The sequence below is a fragment of the Dermacentor albipictus genome, chromosome 7 (genome assembly GCF_038994185.2).
Source record: "Dermacentor albipictus isolate Rhodes 1998 colony chromosome 7, USDA_Dalb.pri_finalv2, whole genome shotgun sequence".
Taxonomy (NCBI): Eukaryota; Metazoa; Arthropoda; class Arachnida; order Ixodida; family Ixodidae; genus Dermacentor; species Dermacentor albipictus.
In genome coordinates, this window is record NC_091827.1 from 10953591 (window position 1) to 10973687 (window position 20097).

The 20097-nt window shown below is 43.4% G+C and overlaps 1 protein-coding gene across 7 annotated transcripts in view; it reads right to left on the reverse strand.

Annotated features, from left to right (window-relative positions):
- The window catches only part of Vps13B (vacuolar protein sorting 13B), a 121402-nt gene that overhangs the window by 14993 nt on the left and 86312 nt on the right, over positions 1 to 20097 (reverse strand). For 6 of the 7 annotated variants that reach the window (XM_065435100.2, XM_065435097.2, XM_065435096.2 and 3 more), the window contains 12 exons: positions 18511 to 18825; positions 17964 to 18050; positions 16860 to 17052; positions 16744 to 16761; positions 14915 to 15140; positions 13719 to 13929; positions 12548 to 12745; positions 11006 to 11146; positions 9545 to 9974; positions 7112 to 7356; positions 2900 to 3055; positions 1135 to 1434 (listed from right to left, as the gene is read on the reverse strand). In XM_065435100.2, the coding sequence (XP_065291172.2) occupies positions 1135 to 1434; positions 2900 to 3055; positions 7112 to 7356; positions 9545 to 9974; positions 11006 to 11146; positions 12548 to 12745; positions 13719 to 13929; positions 14915 to 15140; positions 16744 to 16761; positions 16860 to 17052; positions 17964 to 18050; positions 18511 to 18825 (2520 nt within the window). The remainder of the gene's footprint in view (positions 1 to 1134; positions 1435 to 2899; positions 3056 to 7111; positions 7357 to 9544; positions 9975 to 11005; positions 11147 to 12547; positions 12746 to 13718; positions 13930 to 14914; positions 15141 to 16743; positions 16762 to 16859; positions 17053 to 17963; positions 18051 to 18510; positions 18826 to 20097) is intronic. The other variant, XM_065435095.2, reaches the window with a different exon arrangement.

The window sequence follows — 20097 nt, forward strand, 5'->3', positions numbered from 1 at the left end:
GTAGCTTGAAGAAAAATCAACCATAATGGAGGCGGGCTCCTGTTCAGCATGCCCTGCTGCCATTAATGCACCATGTCAAATCTACTTGGCATCCTAAGTATGAGGGGATGTCCACACAGACTGCTGAAAACAATCAGCCATTGATTTCTTTGATAACTTGAATGTTTGGCACAACGCAACAGTTCAAATGCACAAAGATTTAATTCTAACAAATTGACATGCATTAGATGCATTGCGCCCAATGCATCGAAAAAGAAACTGTGCCACATCATATTCATTTGAACATCAACACCCTTTCACTTCTTTTTCAGTGAACTCAGACCCTCAAACTAGAGAAAAGTGCTCAGAATTGAAAAGCATTTAATAACTTTTTTTTAACGCATGGCTTTCCAAAGACAGGCGGCCGTTTGAATCACACTGTTTAATCTTACAATAACATAATATTCAGAGCATAGGTTGACAGGCACCATGAGGCACACTTTAAGACTAGAAATTATGGGGAAAAAATAAAAATAAAGATAATGCATTATAGTTATGCAAACACAGTCATTCTAAATCCCCCATATATGCATTAGTCAACTAGGAACCTCCCTATGCCACATTCAAATGGTCACCCTCAAGTGCTCTAGCATGCTCTGGTGGTACAATTGACATTTACACAGTTGAAATTGAGCGCTTGGAACATGTCCAACTGGTTCGTTCAGAGCACTGCACTTCAGCTCAGAGTGCTCGGAGGCACCCTCATCTTCGAGGTGGGATCACGACCGAAGTCCAACAGAATGGTGATCACGTGACTTATCTGATTGCTCTGGGAGCAGCTGAACGTTCGACTAGGGAATGCTTCTCTGGCTCAACTCTCAAGAGGGGTGTGCATTTGCTGCAAACCAAGTTGAAGAGCTCCTAGGTATACTTTGTGGTGCAGAATATATTTTTTGAAAAGGGACAGAAGAAAGGAAGACAGTGACACATGGCCGCTTCACTGTCTTCCTTTCTTCTGTCCCTTTTCAAGAAATGTATTTTTCGCCACAAAGTATACCTAGGAAATCTAAGCACCAACTTGCCCAAGAAGAAGTCTTTTTGACAAGTTGAAGAGCGATAGCACTAGACAAATGTGCCATTAGTACTTCTGCCCACCTGTATGCCACCAACGAATGTAAAGATGTCATAGATGATCGCAGGCGAAGTGTCTGGCTGATTATTTCCCATGGGCATGGCGGGAGGAGTGGCCCTGGGTCGACAGGCACATGACACAGAGTCCAGACTAAGGCGAACCACTTCTTGCAGGCACTTCTTGTGGTCGGCGACATCGCTGTTGTCGCTCAAGACAAAGCAGAGCTCGTCGATGTTCACCGAGGCAAAGCGCAGGGAGCGGTAAAGGGGGGACAGCGGCGGGAAGTCCTCGGCTGGCACCACAGGCACATGGCTTTGGTCCGACTGAAAAATTGAGCAGCATCGATCGAAGGATGATTGTCAAAGTATAATGACAGTTTTCCAGTAAATATGCTGGGTTATGCTGCTGGGGCACTTAGTGGGGTTATCGGTTAGCTCTACTGCTAAATTGTATGAGGAGTCAAGCACTCTAGGAACAAAGGGCACAGAACACAAGGGTGGAAAAAAACAAAACAAAAGGAACTCCACTGCACTTTCTATACATAAAGCCAGCTACCCGATACACAACGAATATAGCAAGCCAATGGAACATGCTGTAGAATCAAGGAAGTCTTGTGAACTGAGGCGTGTTATAACAATCAAGTTTGTCCATCCCAATTTCACACTCCAAAGCCTTTTGCAGGATGGTCCCATGATGCGTGGTGGCATGCTCAAGTGTTTGTCTGCACCATTCCTTTATAATACCACTTGTCATAACTAAAATAGCCTTTCCTCACGTCTCACTCAACATACCCATGGTTAGACCAATTATTTTAGCTGCATATGGTGTGACACAGCAGAGTAAGAGCTGTGGAAAATCCTTAGCTTCAGGCATTCCCTTACATCCCAAATTTAAGTGACAGTAGCAGACTGCACATAGTCAGTCAGTGCGTGGCACTGACCCCAAACTGAAGAGAGATATAAGTTCCTTTTGCACTCAAGTATCCATGCCGTTACGTGGTACTAGCTAAGAACACTCGCGCCCTCTCTCATACTATTGCACTAGTACACCAACTTTCGCCACTGCACATGCTAGTGAAGAAGCTGGATTCCAGGAGACGCGAGAGAGTCAAGCAAACCATTAAGTCTTTAAAAATTCAGTATACTTTGGCACAGCAACCTTTCCATCAAGCACTCTTGAGCCATGCATGGTCATGGTATGAACAGAGAGAAGCTAAATCATAATTCATTTAAATATTACAATGGCAGCCATTTGAGCCAAAGCACATATGTTCTTCAAGTTATGCAGCATGACATCTAACACAGTCTGCTACTTGAAAAAGACAAGTCCACTTGTCAAAATGTTGGCTCCCGTTTTTACCTTGTTCTTGTCTTACTTACAGTCTGCTACTGTCACTTAAATTTGGGATGCAAGGGAATGCCTGAAGCTAAGGATTTTCCACAGCTTTTACTCTGCTGTGTCACACCATATGCAGCTAAAATAATTGGTCTAACCATGGGTATGTTGAGTGAGACGTGAGGAAAGGCTATTTTAGTTATGACAAGTGGTATTATAAAGGAATGGTGCAGACAAACACTTGAGCCAGCGTCTGTGAATCCTAGAGCAAAAGCCATGAGCTGACCGCTATCCAGTAATTCCTTTATTCAGCTGGAAGTCTTGCTGCGTGCATTCTGCCTCTAACGCTCTGAGCTGAAAATTTTCTGCCCTCCGTTCTAGCACACTTTCCTGAGGCTGGGCACGTTCTAGTGCATCAGTCACAAAATCCTTTCTTTCCCGTCAAAAACTCACCATGGCCAGGAGACTGTCAGCAGACATTCCATCAGGTGTTCCGCGGACCTCAACATCGGTGGCAGGCTGGAGTTCCCCTATGCGACTGCGGATCTCCTTTGCCGACACCTCTGCCCTGCTCACAACTTGTACAAGCAAGTGTGTAGTGTGACCAGCCTGCACTCGGAAAAAAAGTAAAAAAGAAAAGTAAATTTTTAAAAAATAAAATGCAGTTGGGCTGCCAAACATTAAGGCAATATGTACGCAACATTCTAGAGCTGGAGCTACAGGACCTCTTGAAAAGTATTAGGGGTGTGCAAATCTTCGAAACGTTCGAATAACAAATGAAACATTATTCGATTCAGTCCTCAAAGCGAAATCACCATTTCTAAATATGAATGTATTTCTAATAGTTTTTGAGTACCTTAAGGTCACCAACTGTGCATGATTAAGCATAAAACAGGAGTAAAAGTGTGATAAACTTCATGCCTGTACACGTATATCTTGGTATCCTGGAGACATAAAACACGATAAGTTAGATAGCGGAGCATGCTACATTGCTTCTGAATTTCACACTTTTCCGGCTAAACAGCTATCGGTCACATTCACCAATGAGTCCCGAGTATGGGAATAAACTGCTTATTTGTTCTGATGCTCTGTTTGTGGTTTCAATTAATAACTATTCATGATGTGAAAAGTAATGACAGAAATTTGCTAACGTGAATATTCCAGGATGTGAAGATCGTTTTATGTTAATGATGAGAATGACATTTCATTAGTTAAAACCAATTTTAAGAATATTCAGTATTTCACATGCAACTTGATTCAACTGACTTCTGCCATTATTTGATTCGTATTCTAATCACTCTCAAAAATTACTACAGTTGAACCTCGAAATAATGAACCTCAATTTAACTAATTTCTTGACCCTCCCCCCCATTAACACACTTTTCTCATTTCCCAATCTCTGCCCTATTAAAAACCATGTACTTTTTTTTTGCAATTTAACAAAGTAATTTTATACTGCAACCCCGATTTAGCAAAGTCCTCATGCATCGAATGCACGCACCAGGAGCTTTCTTGACAGGGAGACAAAACTGAAAACGTTAGGCAGGGCAAATGGTGCTTTACATACGCCCTCTGATGCAAAAATTTTGCCGGTGGCCTCCAATCGGTGGAGCAGAATGTACCGCTGCGCCATCTGTTGCGTATGTACGAAACCCAGTTAATGGTTTGATCTCGTGGGTAGGCTGTTTTTTCCTGTTCGTAATGAGCAGTTCACCTCGTAAGAGAAAAGCTTTGTGCCTTGATGTAAAGGCTAAATTATGGCTGAAGTTATGATTGACGAAAAGAAGGTGACTGTTGCTGAATGGTATGGGATTTCATGGAGCTCACTTTCAACCATGTTGAAATTGAAGGATGTTGCCATGTGTGCCGTCAGTCCTGGTGGTTCAAGCCAAAAAAAGAAGGAAAAGAAAAAGAAAAGAAGGAAAAATGAAGCGGCTTACATTGACATAGGAAAAGCTCTGTACTCGCGGTTCCTCTATATGCATGCAAAAAGCATGCAATTGAATGGGGCTATTCTCCAGCAAAAGGCCCTTAACTTTGCAAGCATTCTTGGATGCAATGATTTCAGGGCCAGCACCAGTTGGCTGCAATGATTAAGGAATGGCATGGTATTGTAGGTAAGGTAGTCAGCAGCGAATCGGCAGAAGCAAACGCAACTGGAGCAGAGGACTGGCTGAGTGATCGTGTCCCCGACATATTGGCACGTTATGCCTTCTCCAACATATACAATGCCGACGAGATTGCCTTTTTCTACCGGCTGTTACCAAGGAAGATGTTGGCTTTGAAAAATGAAGAATGCCACAGTAGCAAACACAGTAAGCAGCGCCTGATTGTTTTGTTGTGCATGAACATGGACCGCAATGATAAATGTGTGCCATTCGTGACCGGAACAAGTGAGAAGCCGCATTGTTTCAGTGGGAAGAAGAGCATGCCAGTGAAATATGCGTCAAACAAAAAGGCGTGGATGACACAACTGGCTGAAGGACCTGGATGCTGAGATACGCAAGGCTGATCGAAATATCTGCCTCCTTTTGGACAATTGCTCAGCTCACCATGTTCAGGATTGTGTGCTCTCCAACGCTGAGTTCGAATATTTCCCAGCAAACTGAACCTCGCTGATACAACCACTTGACCAGGGAATAATAAGCGGCGTCAAGTGTGCGTACCACAAGCGTGAGAGGGTGTCGGCGTCAGAGTACTGGCAGCTGCTATGGTAGAGCACACCAGTATTGTAGTCCTGCAGATGAAGTGCCCAATGGGCAAGGCGGCCTGAGGGGTCCTTCAGTGACAACAACCAACAAAGTGCGTGGTGGTTCGTGATGACGTCAAATGGGCAGCCATACAGATATGGCCAGAACTTAGTAAGAGCCCAGACGATCCCCAAACATTCTTTTTCCATCACAGTGTAGTTACTCTTGGCTTTCATAAGCGTGCAACTTGCATAAGCCACTACTTATTCAGAAAACCCGTGTTTGTGCTGCGCAAGGACTGTGCCGAGGCCAACACTGCTGGCATCAGTGTGCACCTCTGAAGGGGCTGTCAGGTCGTAGTGTCGCGACATTGGAGGCAACGTCAGCAAACAGGGCAAGATTATGAATGCCTCGTCATACTGTAACAACCACGAAGTGAGGGGCCCGTGGCTTCTAAGGAACTTCATCAGGGGTGATATGACAGTGGTGAAGTTTTGGATGAAGCATCTAAAGTAGGAACGCAGGCCTACAAAGCTGCACAGGTCTTTGACAGATGTCGGTTTAGGGAATGCGGCAACAGCCCGAAGTTTGGCTCGATTGGGGAGGATTCCATTCTTGGAGATGACGTAACCAAGTATGGTCAGCTGCCGCACTGCAAATCGGTACTTCTTTAAATTTAGTTGTAGGCTGGCATTTTGCAAGTACGTCAAAACACGATGTAGGCGTTGAAAGTGCGTGGGGAAGTCCAGAGTGAAAACAATGACGTTGTCAAGGTAGCACAAGCATGTATGCCATTTCAAGTTGCACAGAATGGTATCCCTCATGCGCTCAAAAGTTGCGGGCGCATTCCAAGATCCAAACAGCATGACGTTAAATTCGTACAAGCCGTCGGTGTCAAATGCAGGGTAAGCATGCTCGATTGCTTTTTGATGAATCAACCTGACAAAATTCGTGTGTCATGAGAGCATTGACACCTGAACTCCTCTATGTTGAAACGCATGAGGCACATTCAAGTGATGTAGAAAAGAAGAGGCTATGACAGTATTGAACCCAGGTAACATTCGGCAGCCTTAGGCAAATGTTAGTAGTTTTGTGCAGTTATAGGCTGCACTCTTAACTACTGTGATGAACCACAGGCCACACGTAACCACAAAGTTACCTTTCATGTATACGAAGCTGAGATGAGACATATGCTTTTGCATATTTCAGAGAACCTGATGCACAGCCCAGAGAAAACATAATTTGCAAGCTCTTTATGAGAACACATCTTCAAGAATGCAACTGTAGCGAATAGTAATATCTTTCTAGCGCAATGCATTTGTGTCCGGTGTTGCACCAAAGGAGATAAAGAGGCAAGTAAGATAGCTTATACAGAACTCTTTTCCATTCTGTAACAGCCATTGCATCACTTGATGTTCAAGCAAGTTCAGTGTGATACAGTTGCATACAGGCAAATGCAGAGAGCTAAGGATTGGGTCAGTTGGTTAAATATTGGGCAAATTAATTATCCCAGTGTTAAAATAATGTTTAATTTAATGACTATAAGTTCAATAGAGAAATTACAATTGCAGAAGGCTTTTTGTATGCTGTCAGGAAGGCTTGAACAATGCGTAAGCAAGGTGTAAGTGATGCCGACAGAAAAGAAAGTTGCATGTTTCCTTAAAAATTAATGTGATAGGACACAGGCCATGGGCACATAGCCATTGTCGTTACGTCAGTTTGGTCTTGTTGATCCTCCCTCAAAGTAGCATTCTTTCTCTTTTTCTCTCACTTCTTTATCACCTACTTAACCATTTTTTTGCACGCGATCTAGTATCATTGCCTTTTTGCGGTGAACATGTTTCTTTTTCAATTCAGTCTGCACTTTGTACCCTTTCGTGTTGCCATCTTTTCGTTTGTGTTCCCTGCACAATTGCTGCTATTGCAGCACAGCACGATTTGTACACCTGGCTTATAACTGAAGTGCGGCAGTTACCCTTTGAGCAGACACTCGCACGTCTCCAAGGCTCGGAATATGGACGAACTGGTTGGCCACATCTAAGCATGCGACTGGACTGCTCCAATAAATGGGGTGTGGCTCGGCTTCCCTTGTGCAGCCAAGCAGCAAGAAAGGGTTTCCAGGTTCGGCTGCACCGGCGATGCCATTGCTGTAGGAGAGAAGGCTGGGGGGTGTGAAGTGCACAGAACAGCCAGGGCCCACTGAGGGCAGAAGCCACTGATCTGGAAGACAAAGTGATAGCAATGTAGCGGTGCATCGTGTGTTATGGTGTACTGCATTGTCACGTTGTAGCAACAATGAAGAATCCAGTAGCAAAAACTGTGACTTGCAAAACTAGCTCTTTACTGGGTGAAGGTATGCCCAGAAAAACAAGTTACACTCAAAACACAACGATAGCAGCGAGCACAGTCGGCGACTGGTGAAAATATGATCTGCGGATCAGACGCCTGGGCTATTTGTATGACTCATTGAACCTTCCAGCATAATCGCTGGTGCTCAAGTAAGTTCTAGAATGTAGACTGCTGTTTACGTCACGCACACAATCTAATTACACAAGGCTCGTCAAAAACATAAACAACAAATTAATAGAACCAGCAATGACATTCAGGAAACTTCCGATACAGAAAGACACGTCTTGTGCTGAGCGGTAACTTTCAACATTTGTTAGCAGGTAAAATGTGGATACCAGCTAAAGATAAGGATGACGGGTCAGCATTATGGTCATTATTACTGTTCTGTCACACTTGTATTATTACTGTGTATTTTATCAACTATAACGTTGCAATTTGTAACTAAAACAGTTTTGTACAATATTTATGTGCATTTATGTTGTGTGGTTGATGTGCCCGTCCCCATTTGTAATGTTGAAAGAACCTGACGGTAAAAGTTGACAGTCACTTTAGCACACGCTAAAGAGGATGAAGGCAAAATCCTGCATGCTCATGAGACATTCATTACATTACCTGACAGTTTCATTCAAACGCAATGTTACTTCCTATTACTTGTTTTCTCCTATAAAAGATTGTGGGTTCGAATGCCTCAATTAACTTCGCCTTAAGTAACACCAAAGGTTGAGGGTTCAACTCACGTCAAAGGCCATGGATTTGAGTGCCTTAATTAACTTTGCCTTAAAATCAAGAGTTCAACGAAAACTCGTCTGGTGTGGATTGCCCATAGTCAAGAATAAAACGAACAGTGACCAAAAACATTAAAAGAAAAGAAACCAAGAAGTTTCGGCTCCCATATGTGGGCCTTGTTCACAATTGTGAACAAGGCCCCCCGGATGAAAGCCGAAACGTCTCGGTAATTTTTAAAAATGTTTTTGGTCGGAGTCCGGTTTGCCCCTGACTAACTTTGCCTTAATTAACACCAAAGGTTGTGGGTTCCACTCCCACCAAAGGTCGCGGGGCTTAATTAAATTCACCTTAATTAACACCACAGGTAGTGGGTTCAACTGTCATCAAAGGTTGAGGGTTCAACTCCCTGTGAATTTTGGAGCCATGAATTTTGGTTCCATAACGCAGAACGGCGTAATACTGGACATCAGATATTTCAGCTCAGGAGCCGTCTTTTTGACTCAAAATAAATTAAATGAGTGTCGTATATGGTAAACAGCATCAAAGACATGACAGGCATCACCGTTGGTAAAATAAAATATAGCCATTCATAAATAGGATTGCCAGGTATACATGACTCTTCCAAGTAAACTGCTGCATATAGTTCAGCTTCGAGCTAAACCGCTGATACGTGCTCCTATTAAAATATGAACAGGTGTCACAACACATTCATATGAATCTTGTTCAGTGCTCATATGGCAGAACAGAGGAACAACAGTTCAACAACCAATCAAACCATGCACAATTATGTTTACGAAAGCTGGCACATGCTGCTGCAGATCATAAGCTCACTCAAGCCTCCAGTCTGGCAAAAACAATTCAAATTAAATTAAAAAAGAAGCCTTTTCCATGGCTCTTGCTTCTGATATAAGAGTGGCCTTTTACAACAACTGAATGCAATGACCTTTCTCAAAAGGAAAAAGTTGCCATCCACCTTATAGTACACAGCATGAAGCTACGAAGAAAACCCATATGGGTTTCTCAGAAGGCTTTGTAGTCAAAGAGAAATTTTGTCTGGTCTTAGGATCAAACCCTGGATTAACACACTTCCGGGGCAGTTGCTCCACTATCTGAGCTAACCAGGAGGTGAGCATATTGCAGGGAGAGGCCAACTCGAAGAATAGGAACACTGAATATGGCAAATCAGTTCTGGAGAAGTCCACAAGATGGAGGAAACCTTATGAAAGCAAAAACTGCCGGCCACTAGACAGCAGCACGAAGCTACCAAGGAAAATCATGCAAAGGAAATTTTACAAGGACATCAAAGGCAGCACAGCATGAGTGAGCTAAGCACCTTTTGTAGGGCTGTTCTCTGCAAGCACAAGCGTGGCACGTGTGGCATTAGAGATGCGTAGGAGTGGACTGGCATCTCGAGCAACGACGAGATACACGCTTCCACCCCTCGAGTGACAGGTAACCACAAGGGGCAAGGTCACATAGGATGCCCCGACAGCCTTGAAAACCGACGTTGAACAACGCATGTTCTTGTTTTCCACCTCCAGGTTCAAGGGGAAGCTCCAGAGCCTTCTTTCGCCCTCAGCGGACACACGGTTTAGAGCCAGGCTGATGAGGAGGCGGCCAAACACGGCTTCATCCACTTCTGTGTCGTCGATGCCATTGCTTCCATTCCAGAACAGCAGGGGAACGACGCCTAGGCCCTGATGGCAGTCAGGTGGCAGTGAGCACTCTGCTGCCATTTCCATGACACCAGTCCAGGCTTGTGTCTGTCGAGCAAGAGGATAGAACTCTTCACTAATGCATGGAAAGATTCAAAAGGACAGACTGATATGCTATTTGGCACAGTAGACTTCCGTTAACTCGACTTTTTGATTATTTCGATCATAAAATTGGCCTCCACTGGATCATTTGATCATGACTGGTTAGCATGCATGCGCCTGGCCCCAATGGAGACTTCGATAGTGACCATTTAGCAGCAGCAGCATCCTGGCAGAGCTTACGTGGCAGTAGATCCGTTGAACATACATGCCAAAAATGCCTATTTTTGGCCGGTCATAGGATGATCTTCAAGCGAAAATGGTTAGCTTACTGTTACTGTAAATAATTACTGTTACTTGTGCCTTTTCTTTCTTCCAAGAAAATCATTCCAAATGTTGCCTGTTTCATAGAATATGAAACCAAAATTATGTTCAAGGCATTCGCAACAGCCTACCGACAGAACCAGCATAGTCAGTGTCATTTCCACTGCCATCAGAAAAAAGTGACAGAAGTAGTTCTTGCACAGCATGACAACGATGACACACTGCTTTCAGCCTTCGATTACTATTAAAAAATGATTTATTTTACATGCTAAGCCAGTGGCAACATGTCGCTTCATGTGTTATTGGTGTTCCAGAGGATCGAATGCATCGTTTCATTTTTTTTTTATTATTATCAGAATGAGAAGCATGCTACATTTTTCTTGTTAAAAGAAATTGGTTGAATTTTAGATTTATACTTTGTTTTGGAGCACTAATGTCATTTCTATGTTAGTTTCCTACATTTGTTTTCTGCACTGAATACATAGACAGTGGGTGTTGGTTTGATTTGGAGGAAGTTAGAATTGGGCAACCACTGCCAAATGAATCAGCAGTGTGGTTCGTCATTTTTTTCTGCCTCTGATGTAACTTGACCCATTTCATAGGTACCATCAGGGTCGAATTAATGGAAGTCGACTGCATAGCATTATGTAACATAAGGCAGGGAAGAAGACACCGCGTTACTAACAACCTCGTCACTTCTCGAGCGCATGACATACCGAGTTGTCCAGAACCACCCTCGTCGTGAAGCCAGCAGCGGCCAGTGGCAAATCTGTTTGGTTGCTGAGATAGACTGCCGACTTCAATGTCACCACAAGGCATCCCTCAAAGTCATCCGCCAAGGCAATCAGCCGACAGACCTGCGGGGAATCAATGTTGGATGGCGTAAGGAATACAGCAAGAACACATCAGGCAAATTTTTTCTGCATTACTGCCGAGCAGAGTTTTGTTGTGTCGATTGCATTTGTTCTTCCATTTTTGCCTTCACTGCCCTTGTTGATCTAAAGCATTCTTGAAATGGCCAGCCGCAACATATGCAAGATCGGCAAAGATGGCGCTGATGACAAATGTAGTTTGACAAATGTAGATTGCACGGGCAGTGCAACACGATATCGATAATTTTAGAAAGGAAGTGCTCTCAGAGTTTCCGTCATCGAAGAAGAGTATCCAGTATTGCAGCGATTCTTGTGACAAGGTGACTGACGTGAACAAAGACGTAAAAGAAGTAATTAAGGAAATGAAGTAGCTTAAACCTTTCAGGGTCAATGACGTAAATATATGACGCCGCGAACAAGTTCAAAATGGTTGATGCCGTATATTTACGGCGCCGTCTGAACGTTTAAAAAGTGCGCCAATTTCCTAACTTTTTCTTTTCTGTCATGTGCTGCCACTATGTGGGAATACAGGAAATTTTTTTCGCGCCCCTCCCTCTCTCGGTTTTCGTTGCAAGGTTTGCTTTAGAGGTAGTTTGCTCCCGCGCGTCTGCATACTACCGCTCGGGCATTGGGGTGCGCGCGGGCGGGCGGTGGTTTAGGTTTTGTTCCGCGGGCGGTTTTGGTTTCTTGCGCTTGCAAAACTAATGGACACCAAAGGTCGTGGGTTCGACTCCCACCAAAGGTTGTGGGTTTGGGTGCCTTAACTAACTTCACCTTAATTACACAAAGGTAGTGGGGTTTGACTCGTCCTTCATGATGTCATTTGGAATCCAACGTGAAGATATGGCCAGTTTGCCCATATCTATGCTGCCCATATGTTGGTTCATAGGTTCGAGTGCCTTAATCAACTCCGCTTTAATTAACACGAAAGGTCGTGGGCTCGGCTCTCACCAGAGGTCGTGGGTTCGAGTGTCTTAATCAACTTTATCTTAATTACCTGCATCTTAATTACCTTGCCTTAATTAACACCACAGGTCGTGCTGACACTCCTCCTTTGCCTTTCATGCTTTCTTATAAAGAAATTGATGGCCTAATTCCCCATAATTAACATCAAAGGTAGTGGGTTTGACTCCAAACAAAGTTCGAGAGTTCGACTCCCACCAAAGGTTGTAGGTCTTAATTAAATTCCCTTAATTAACACCACAGGTAGTGGGCTCAACTCCCACTAAAGGCTGAGGGTTCGACTCCCTACGTGAATTTTGGTGCCATAACGCCGGACATTGAATTTTTCGTCCCATGAGCCGTCTAACGCTTTCGGCTTTATAAATGTTGTGTCAGTGATCCTTCAAACCTTGCTCTAACTCTCTACAGGAGCAAGCCACTCACCGCGAATGAAACCAAGCTAGGGTTGCGGAAGTAGATGCACACGGGTGTGGGCACCGACAGCTGCAGCAGGTCAGCGTCCAGGTCGGCAGGTAGTGCACCGCCTTTCCTCTTCTGGAGAAGGTAGGAAGGGTCCACCAGCAGAGGGCGCAGGGAGCAGTGAAGATTGCCGTCCTCCTCAATGGCCAGAAAAAAGGGATCCTGCAAGACCCACAACACAATCAACGTATTACACTTCATGGAATAACTGGTCATCAGAGATGAAGACGCGAGAAGTCACGCTGGTGGTGCTGTCTCGTTTAACCAGAGTGGACACAGTACTGTTGCTACACTGACCATCCGTACTTCACTTAGCAATTAGTGCAAAGCATCAGTAGCGATGTAAGTGTACACATGCAACCCTTCTTTATTTTAACTCTTTCCCTACCACTGGATAAACAGGTGTTTTTTGTAGGTTTTGCCAGATTCTTATTTTTTTCTGAAGGAGCTATTGCACTCAATATTTTATGTAATAGATAAACAAAAAGCAGGATGAATGCACTTTTCATGCATAAAAGTTTTATGCCACAACCTTCACATGCGAAAGTTGTGGGATCGTCCCCCACCTGCGCCAAGTTGTTCTTTTATCCACTTTTATTTTCATTAATGTGTCATTCCTTTGTTTCATTTATTAAGCACAAGTAATTTTCCCTATGTTGTCTTTGGTGTCAGTGTTTGTTGGCTTCTTATGATATGACTAATAAAAATCGGGCCCCTCAGTTAACGCCCTTTCTTCTCGTTAAATATTAAGTTTAGCAAGTTTGTCATAGTGAATTTATTGCTTCAGAGTGGTTACAAGTTTTTATAAATATGAAATACAAAGGAGGTCCCACAGGTCCAAGAAGTATCTAGCTCCTTCAGAAGATAGATTGCACACACCCCGTATAATAATGAGTCCCAACATGCCCGAAAGAGTGGAAATACATTCTCTTCAATGGGTCCATACGCTTGCCAAAATGATGAAATAGACAGGTCTCTTTCCTTTTTTTTTTTAACTAGAATATTTTCTTACTGACTTCAGAGCTGTTGTCAGCAGCTCAGCAGCAGCAGCAATGATGTCAGCATTTCTTAATAGCACACTGAACACCCAGTGTTCTTTCTATTTCACATTGAAACTCTGGCGCTGAAGACTCACGTGAAGTGGTGGTGGTGCAAATGCCTGCTCCTGGCCTAGAGTCCAAATGCCATGGTCGCCTGTGAGCAACCTGAGCTCTTGTCCAGTGCAGTTGACAATAAGTGCCCAGGGTTTAATGTCCACCAGAACAGTGCCCGGATATGGAAGGTTGGGGTCAAAGTACTGTTTCACATGCAGCTCTGTCTCTGGCATCTCGGGAAGGCACTTAGGGCTGCAGAGTGTGAGGAACAAAAAAAGCCCAAACAATGTTTGTAAGACGAGTCATTCTAGCCATGAATGTTCCATGTATAAATGATGCTGACAGCAGTCAGCAGAACCTGTTCTCGGGCAAGTTGTTTAATATTTGAACCAATTACCATTATGGCGTTACACATCATCACTTTTCTTGTATCTATCGTGTTAACACTGTGGCTATTGCTTCAAATGCCCAAAAGCTGTTTAAAATGCTTTGAACTGCTTCAAATGCTGGACGCCATTAATCCTGAATGATCGATCATTAACACAGTTTTCCCACCAGAAGGTGTTGCTTCTGGTACTTCTGTTGTTTTACAATATCCTTTTCAGATGCCAATTCATTCAGTTGATATAAAACTTAATTTCACTGCATTTCTAACATCTTCAGAATCATAAAGAATGTACAGCTGCAGAATAGAATAAAAATGTTGAATTCTTTATTGAACCTTAAGTGAATTCTTTATCAAGATTACATATGGAGGACTCCATGTGAAAACTCACTGCAGGAACATCAGATGTGAGAACATCAACGATTTCATATCTAGCAGGCTTAAAAAGCACCTATCCAGCCACTTGAAAATAATCCCTGAAGCATGAAAAATACGGCCCAGGAATGTACTTCACCAGAACAAGCAAATATGCTTGAATCTGCATTGCTACTTACGGAAGCCTCAATAATGTATTTTTACCTAATTTCTCTCTCTCTTAAATGGCAGAGACATGTTCCACTTCATTACACTGATAAAGTTTAATATATATGTATTGTTATTTCAAACCTTTGATGTGCTTTGTAATTGTATTTATTCTTGCTATTGTTGTTACTGTGACACATGACGTTTTATATGCTCTTCCAACCCACGCGCTGTTACTTTGTAACCTTTTGTAACCCTGCCTTCTTGGAGTGCAGTATGCCCTAAATGAATGAATGAATGAATGAATTGAAGATGCAGTAAAGCACTGACCTTGGGTTAGTAGAAGTGAACAGCTGCATGAGAGCTCCCTTTTCCCACAGGTGGTCCACTTTGGCTGTGCGCTCAATGTCATCATAGGGCCACTTTGCTGCGTGAGGGGAGCTTAAGCTCCACTCCGGACTGCGCAGCTTCCACAGGTCTTCTGGAGGTGTGGTGGAGATTTCATGGTCCAATGTCGGAGGCCTCAGCTCAAGCGCAGGAGATGAAACGCGCTTGCCTATGAACGTGGGTGATGTGGCCCGATGAAAGTTGTTGTTAGTGAACCTCATAAATAGTTTTGCACAGGCTATAGTGCTGTTTCATCACAAAGTGCATTTTTCTATACACTGTGCAGTGAGATCATCTTCATTATGCACCATAACCAGTCAGATTTGTGCCGATTGCGTATTGCATTGTCTCACCATCTCACGGAGCTCAAGTCAAGAACAAAACATGTGCTCTCATTCTCGATCGGGTTGATTATCGCAGCTGCCGTTCCGCTCTCATCTTCCCAAATAAATGTAGGGACAACAGCATACCTCATCAGCCACTGTCACACCATTCTCCTACAACTGTATACTGGTTGGGCATGAGTGCAAACACAGAATTAGTGTTTTGGAAACTTGACTATTCTGTCTTCCATGCAAACAAATATATTTTACTCTTCTGCAATGCAATGACTCACATAGCAATAACTCAACACATGATCTACTGGTCAATAAGTAAACAGAGAATGACATTGCAAAGTTTTCAGGACATTGCTATTGCGATGGCAGTACTATAGTAATGTCATAATAGCCATTAAAGTGCCTACAACGGCTGCCACTGCGTAATTTCTGGCATAGATGTAGAGTGCCCTCCTCAGCTGAGGGAGGTCATGGGCTTGATTTCCACTGCCACTGGGCACCCACTGGTTCAAATGGACTCAAGCACTGCCGAGCCTGGTGTTTGGCTTTCTTCAGGGCTGATATGCTTGGGAAAGGATTATGGGGTTTAACGTGCCAAAACCACTTTCTGATTATGAGGCACGCCGTAGTGGAGGACTCCGGAAATTTTGATTACCTGGGGTTCCTTAATGTGCCCCTAAATCTAAGTACATGAATGTTTTCGCATTTCGCCCCCATCGAAATGCAGCCGCTGTGGCCAGGATTCCATTCCGCAACCTCGTGCTCTTGGGAAAGGAACCTGCGCCCTAAATTCCATTGAAACACTCATAAGCACACTCACAAAAAAGGAGTCTAGAGGTCACATGCTGCCAACTTCCCAATAGTTGGGTGTCCTTCCAAGCGTTTGGAACTACCGTAGTTGCCGAGCACCAGGCTGGGTACGTGCTTGTACCTATCATACTGATAAGTACCCAGCGACAGCAAGTGGTATGCCTCCCACAGCAGTGGCAGATGCTTGACTGTGTCACCAAAGCTATGGTGGGGACAAGAGGCGCCCTGCGATTCTCGCAAATCTCTATAGGATCCCCTTCCAAGATGGAAGCCCATATAAACAACTGAGAGCCAGGTTGTGATACATCTCTACCTATTAGAAAAAAACAGTAAGTTTCCAGTGGCACCGGAATTTGAACCCAGTGCCTCCCAAATATGGGTTGGACAATCTACTATTTCACCACCGCTGCAGCAAGAGTAGACAATAAGTGTTGTGGAAAAGCCAGCAACTAAAGTTGACACTATCTTCAATACCATCAAATAAATAAAATCAATCACCACTACAAAACATTCTTTCTAACATGCCACGCCAGGTCCGCGGGCTTGGGGTTTGGCCACCACAAAAACTGAAACTGCTCAACAAACACCTAAGCTAAGAAAGGATTCCAGGCAACAAATGCTTACTGGGTTGCTTCACAACATCTGCAAGCAGCAATGTTAAAGGCCATGTAATTGAAATGCATATGTACGGCACTAAAAGCGGCTTCGACACTTCAGCTGCTTTTCTTCAGAGCACCGACCTGGTCCAAGCTGAAAGGTGAGGCTGGATGGTAGCGGGTCCACAAGCAGAGGCCAGTCTTGGCCTCGACCAGGGACCGTAAGCGAGTGGTAGTGCTCGCCTGCAGCTAAGAAGCCCGTTCTTCCGTGGAGGTGAACCAGGAGGCTGCAGGGCAGGTGACTGCGTAGCACGTGAAGGGGTGCAAATGCCAGCACCTGCCAGTGTCCACAAGAAACAAGGAAAAGGCGAAAATAAGTAATTTTATGACAGTGGTAACATAGGTACAGATGTAACGCACAGGCAAGATTAACTCTCAATAAAAACATGTCAAGAAGTGCAGTGATGAAAACTAAGAGCAAGGTCAACCTCCCACAAGCCTTCAATCCTTGGTACAGTGCCTAACATGTAAAAAGTTGCAAACTCCATGATACAAAACATGATGCACATAACAGATAGATCATGTTACAATGACTTGGGAAGAGTGCCTATATCTTATTTATTTACTTACTTACGTACTTATATTTACTTACTGACTTACTTCCTTACTGAGATACCCGAAGGGCCTCAGTTCATCAGTACTACCGTCAGTTCATCAGTAATAAGTCAAACAATGCATAACATACTTAACAAGTTATACAAACATATAAGTATGCCGAAGAAAAAAAGACTAGTTGAGCAAAAAGGCATAATATTTGTAACAAAACTGAACAGAGGGAGATTAGTGGCATCAAAAAGACAATAAATGGTCAAACATTTATTATTTCAAAAATCGTTAACAGTTTCCATATAGGTTGGTAACACCCGACTAATGTCTCACTCATGTAGTGTGCGTATGTATAATGTTACACAAAATTAGAAAAACAGTACAGGCTATTTATTTAACTTAATTGCAGTCAATCTAACTTCTTTGAAATGTACCAGAAAGTTTTAACAAAATAGCAGGTGTCTCAATTTCCAATAAACATCAGTCGATTGATACACTTTGTGCTGAACCAAATTGAGTGAATTAATGAGCTATCACTGTCACTGCTGATAAAAGTGAAATTATCAGGGATGAGTCCCAGAGCAGTAAGATTGCATTGGTTAGGCTAGCCATAGCAAACCCTTAAAGGTGAGTGTAACTGACCAGAAGATTTGCAGATGATCCAAAACAGCCAGCAAAACAATAGCACCATAGCTGGAGCTTTGCAGCCTCGTCAGTGTCTTGTGGTACCTGCGAAAAATGCATTGTGCGTTTAGATCCCACCAGTACCACTCCGTTCGTCCATACACCACATTTTCGCGCAAGTACTCAGTCACTAAATACAACCTGCAACCTCAATTACAACCCTTGTAATGATATTGTGTGCACAGAACGCGCAAATAACATGCAACAACATTCAACTTGTTACAGAGGCAGCTCGCACAATTGTCGACACAAAACAAGACTCTCGAAATAACCTCACTTTGTATATCTGTCATGAATGTTTTCTTTGAAGCATGTTGCAGCTCCTTGGTAAGGCAATGTTTGCTTTCAGACTTAGCTTCACGGTAGTAGCATGTTTTGAATTACCACGAAGCTGCATATGAGTCCATAGTTCACACATAATTCGCATCCTGCTCATTTTCTGGTGCGGGTTATGCGGGCAGGAGCTGGTAATCACATCACAGGGCTTGGCGAAACTGCCACAAACCTCAACAACTTTGGCCCAGTCCTTTGAGCTCATGGCGTCGAACACCACTTCACTGGACCAAGGCACTGCGTTCACCCTCGCCTGTTCGCTTGGTGTGGAAGCCTGCCTCCTAATTGAAAAAGAGTGTAGCCTCCGAGGTTTGATGATGAGGCTCCTGCAGGCCTTGTCACCAAGGTCGACCACCACTGTACGAGTCTTTGGTGGCTGTGTAGACGGTGACTTGTGTTCCTTGGTGCTCTCAACCAGTAATCTGAGCTGAACTTGCAGATCTGTCACTAGGTGGCTCCGGAGTGTGACTTGGCCGGAGATGATCACCTGCAGTGAAGCACGAAAAAGGCATCCCACTGCAGTACACGCCTCATACATAACTCGTTTTGACGGTGGTAATGCATTGTGTCGCTATGTTGATTCAATGCTAAATGCCTTGCTGTCGACAGTCATTGTGAGTTGGGTTCCACCGCTTTTATGCAAACAGAGAGTTACCACATAAATAACATGCAACCACCTTCCTCAGATTGTTTGTTTTGCTATGTGAGAAAACCTAGGATATAAAGCTTACATTTTAGAGCTTGGTGATTTGGACGATTAACTACTGAGTAATAATATATTAGTGGCTAAATCACAGTTTATGTTTCACCTAGGTTATTTGGTTCAACCGTGCAAAAAAATGAGCTTAGCCTGGCACCCAAAAATGCTTGTATGCACCAGAAGATATCTCTTGGAAGTATCTTCTTAACAAGTAGGGTATGCAGTACAGCAATGATTATTGTTCATAATTTGCACAGTGCCAAATACAGCGAATTAGGGCTGTGCGGCTGCAGTCAGAGAGAACATAAAGAAGAAAAAATAAATGGGTCGGACTTTCAAAGGCATACTTAAACAACAATTTTCAGTCTTATTTAGGCCTGTACTCCTACTTACAATTATAAAATGACAGAGTACACAGAGCTGAGTGCAAGACAAGACATGCATGCTACCTGTCCTGTGCATTGTGCTATTTTATTCTTGGCAATGCTACCCCAACTGCAATGGTTTATGCCTTCTACACTAGTGAAACATAAACACTATGCACAAAAGTCAACATAAATTTGTAGAAATATTGTTGTTGCAATAAGGATGCACTAGCAAAACAAAGGGCTCTATGTAAAGAATGGTGATGTTTCGCAGACCACCTCAATGTCCTGCAGATATCTGCTTGGTGCAGAGAGAATGACTGTGAAAAAGCAAAAAACTGTGTGCTACCTAGAAATGGGAACAAGCTTGTTTGTCACCACAAATGTTTATCACTTCAAATCGACATACTCACGTAGACTTGGTGGTAAAAGCGCCATTCTAATCTTAAAATAATTATACGGCTCCTCTTCTGGAAGTCGTGCCAGGAGGTGCATGCAATTATTTCCAAAAAATATTGTTTCCAAAAAAGCACGTCGATTAAATAAAATGAAGGTTTTGGTCAACAACCTACACTACTTTTTAATTTATTTTATGTATCATATACCCACAGCTATATCAGACATGGGAACATAAAGCAGGTATACACGACATGGAATGAGGACTTATACATACATAACAATTTAGAGCGCACTA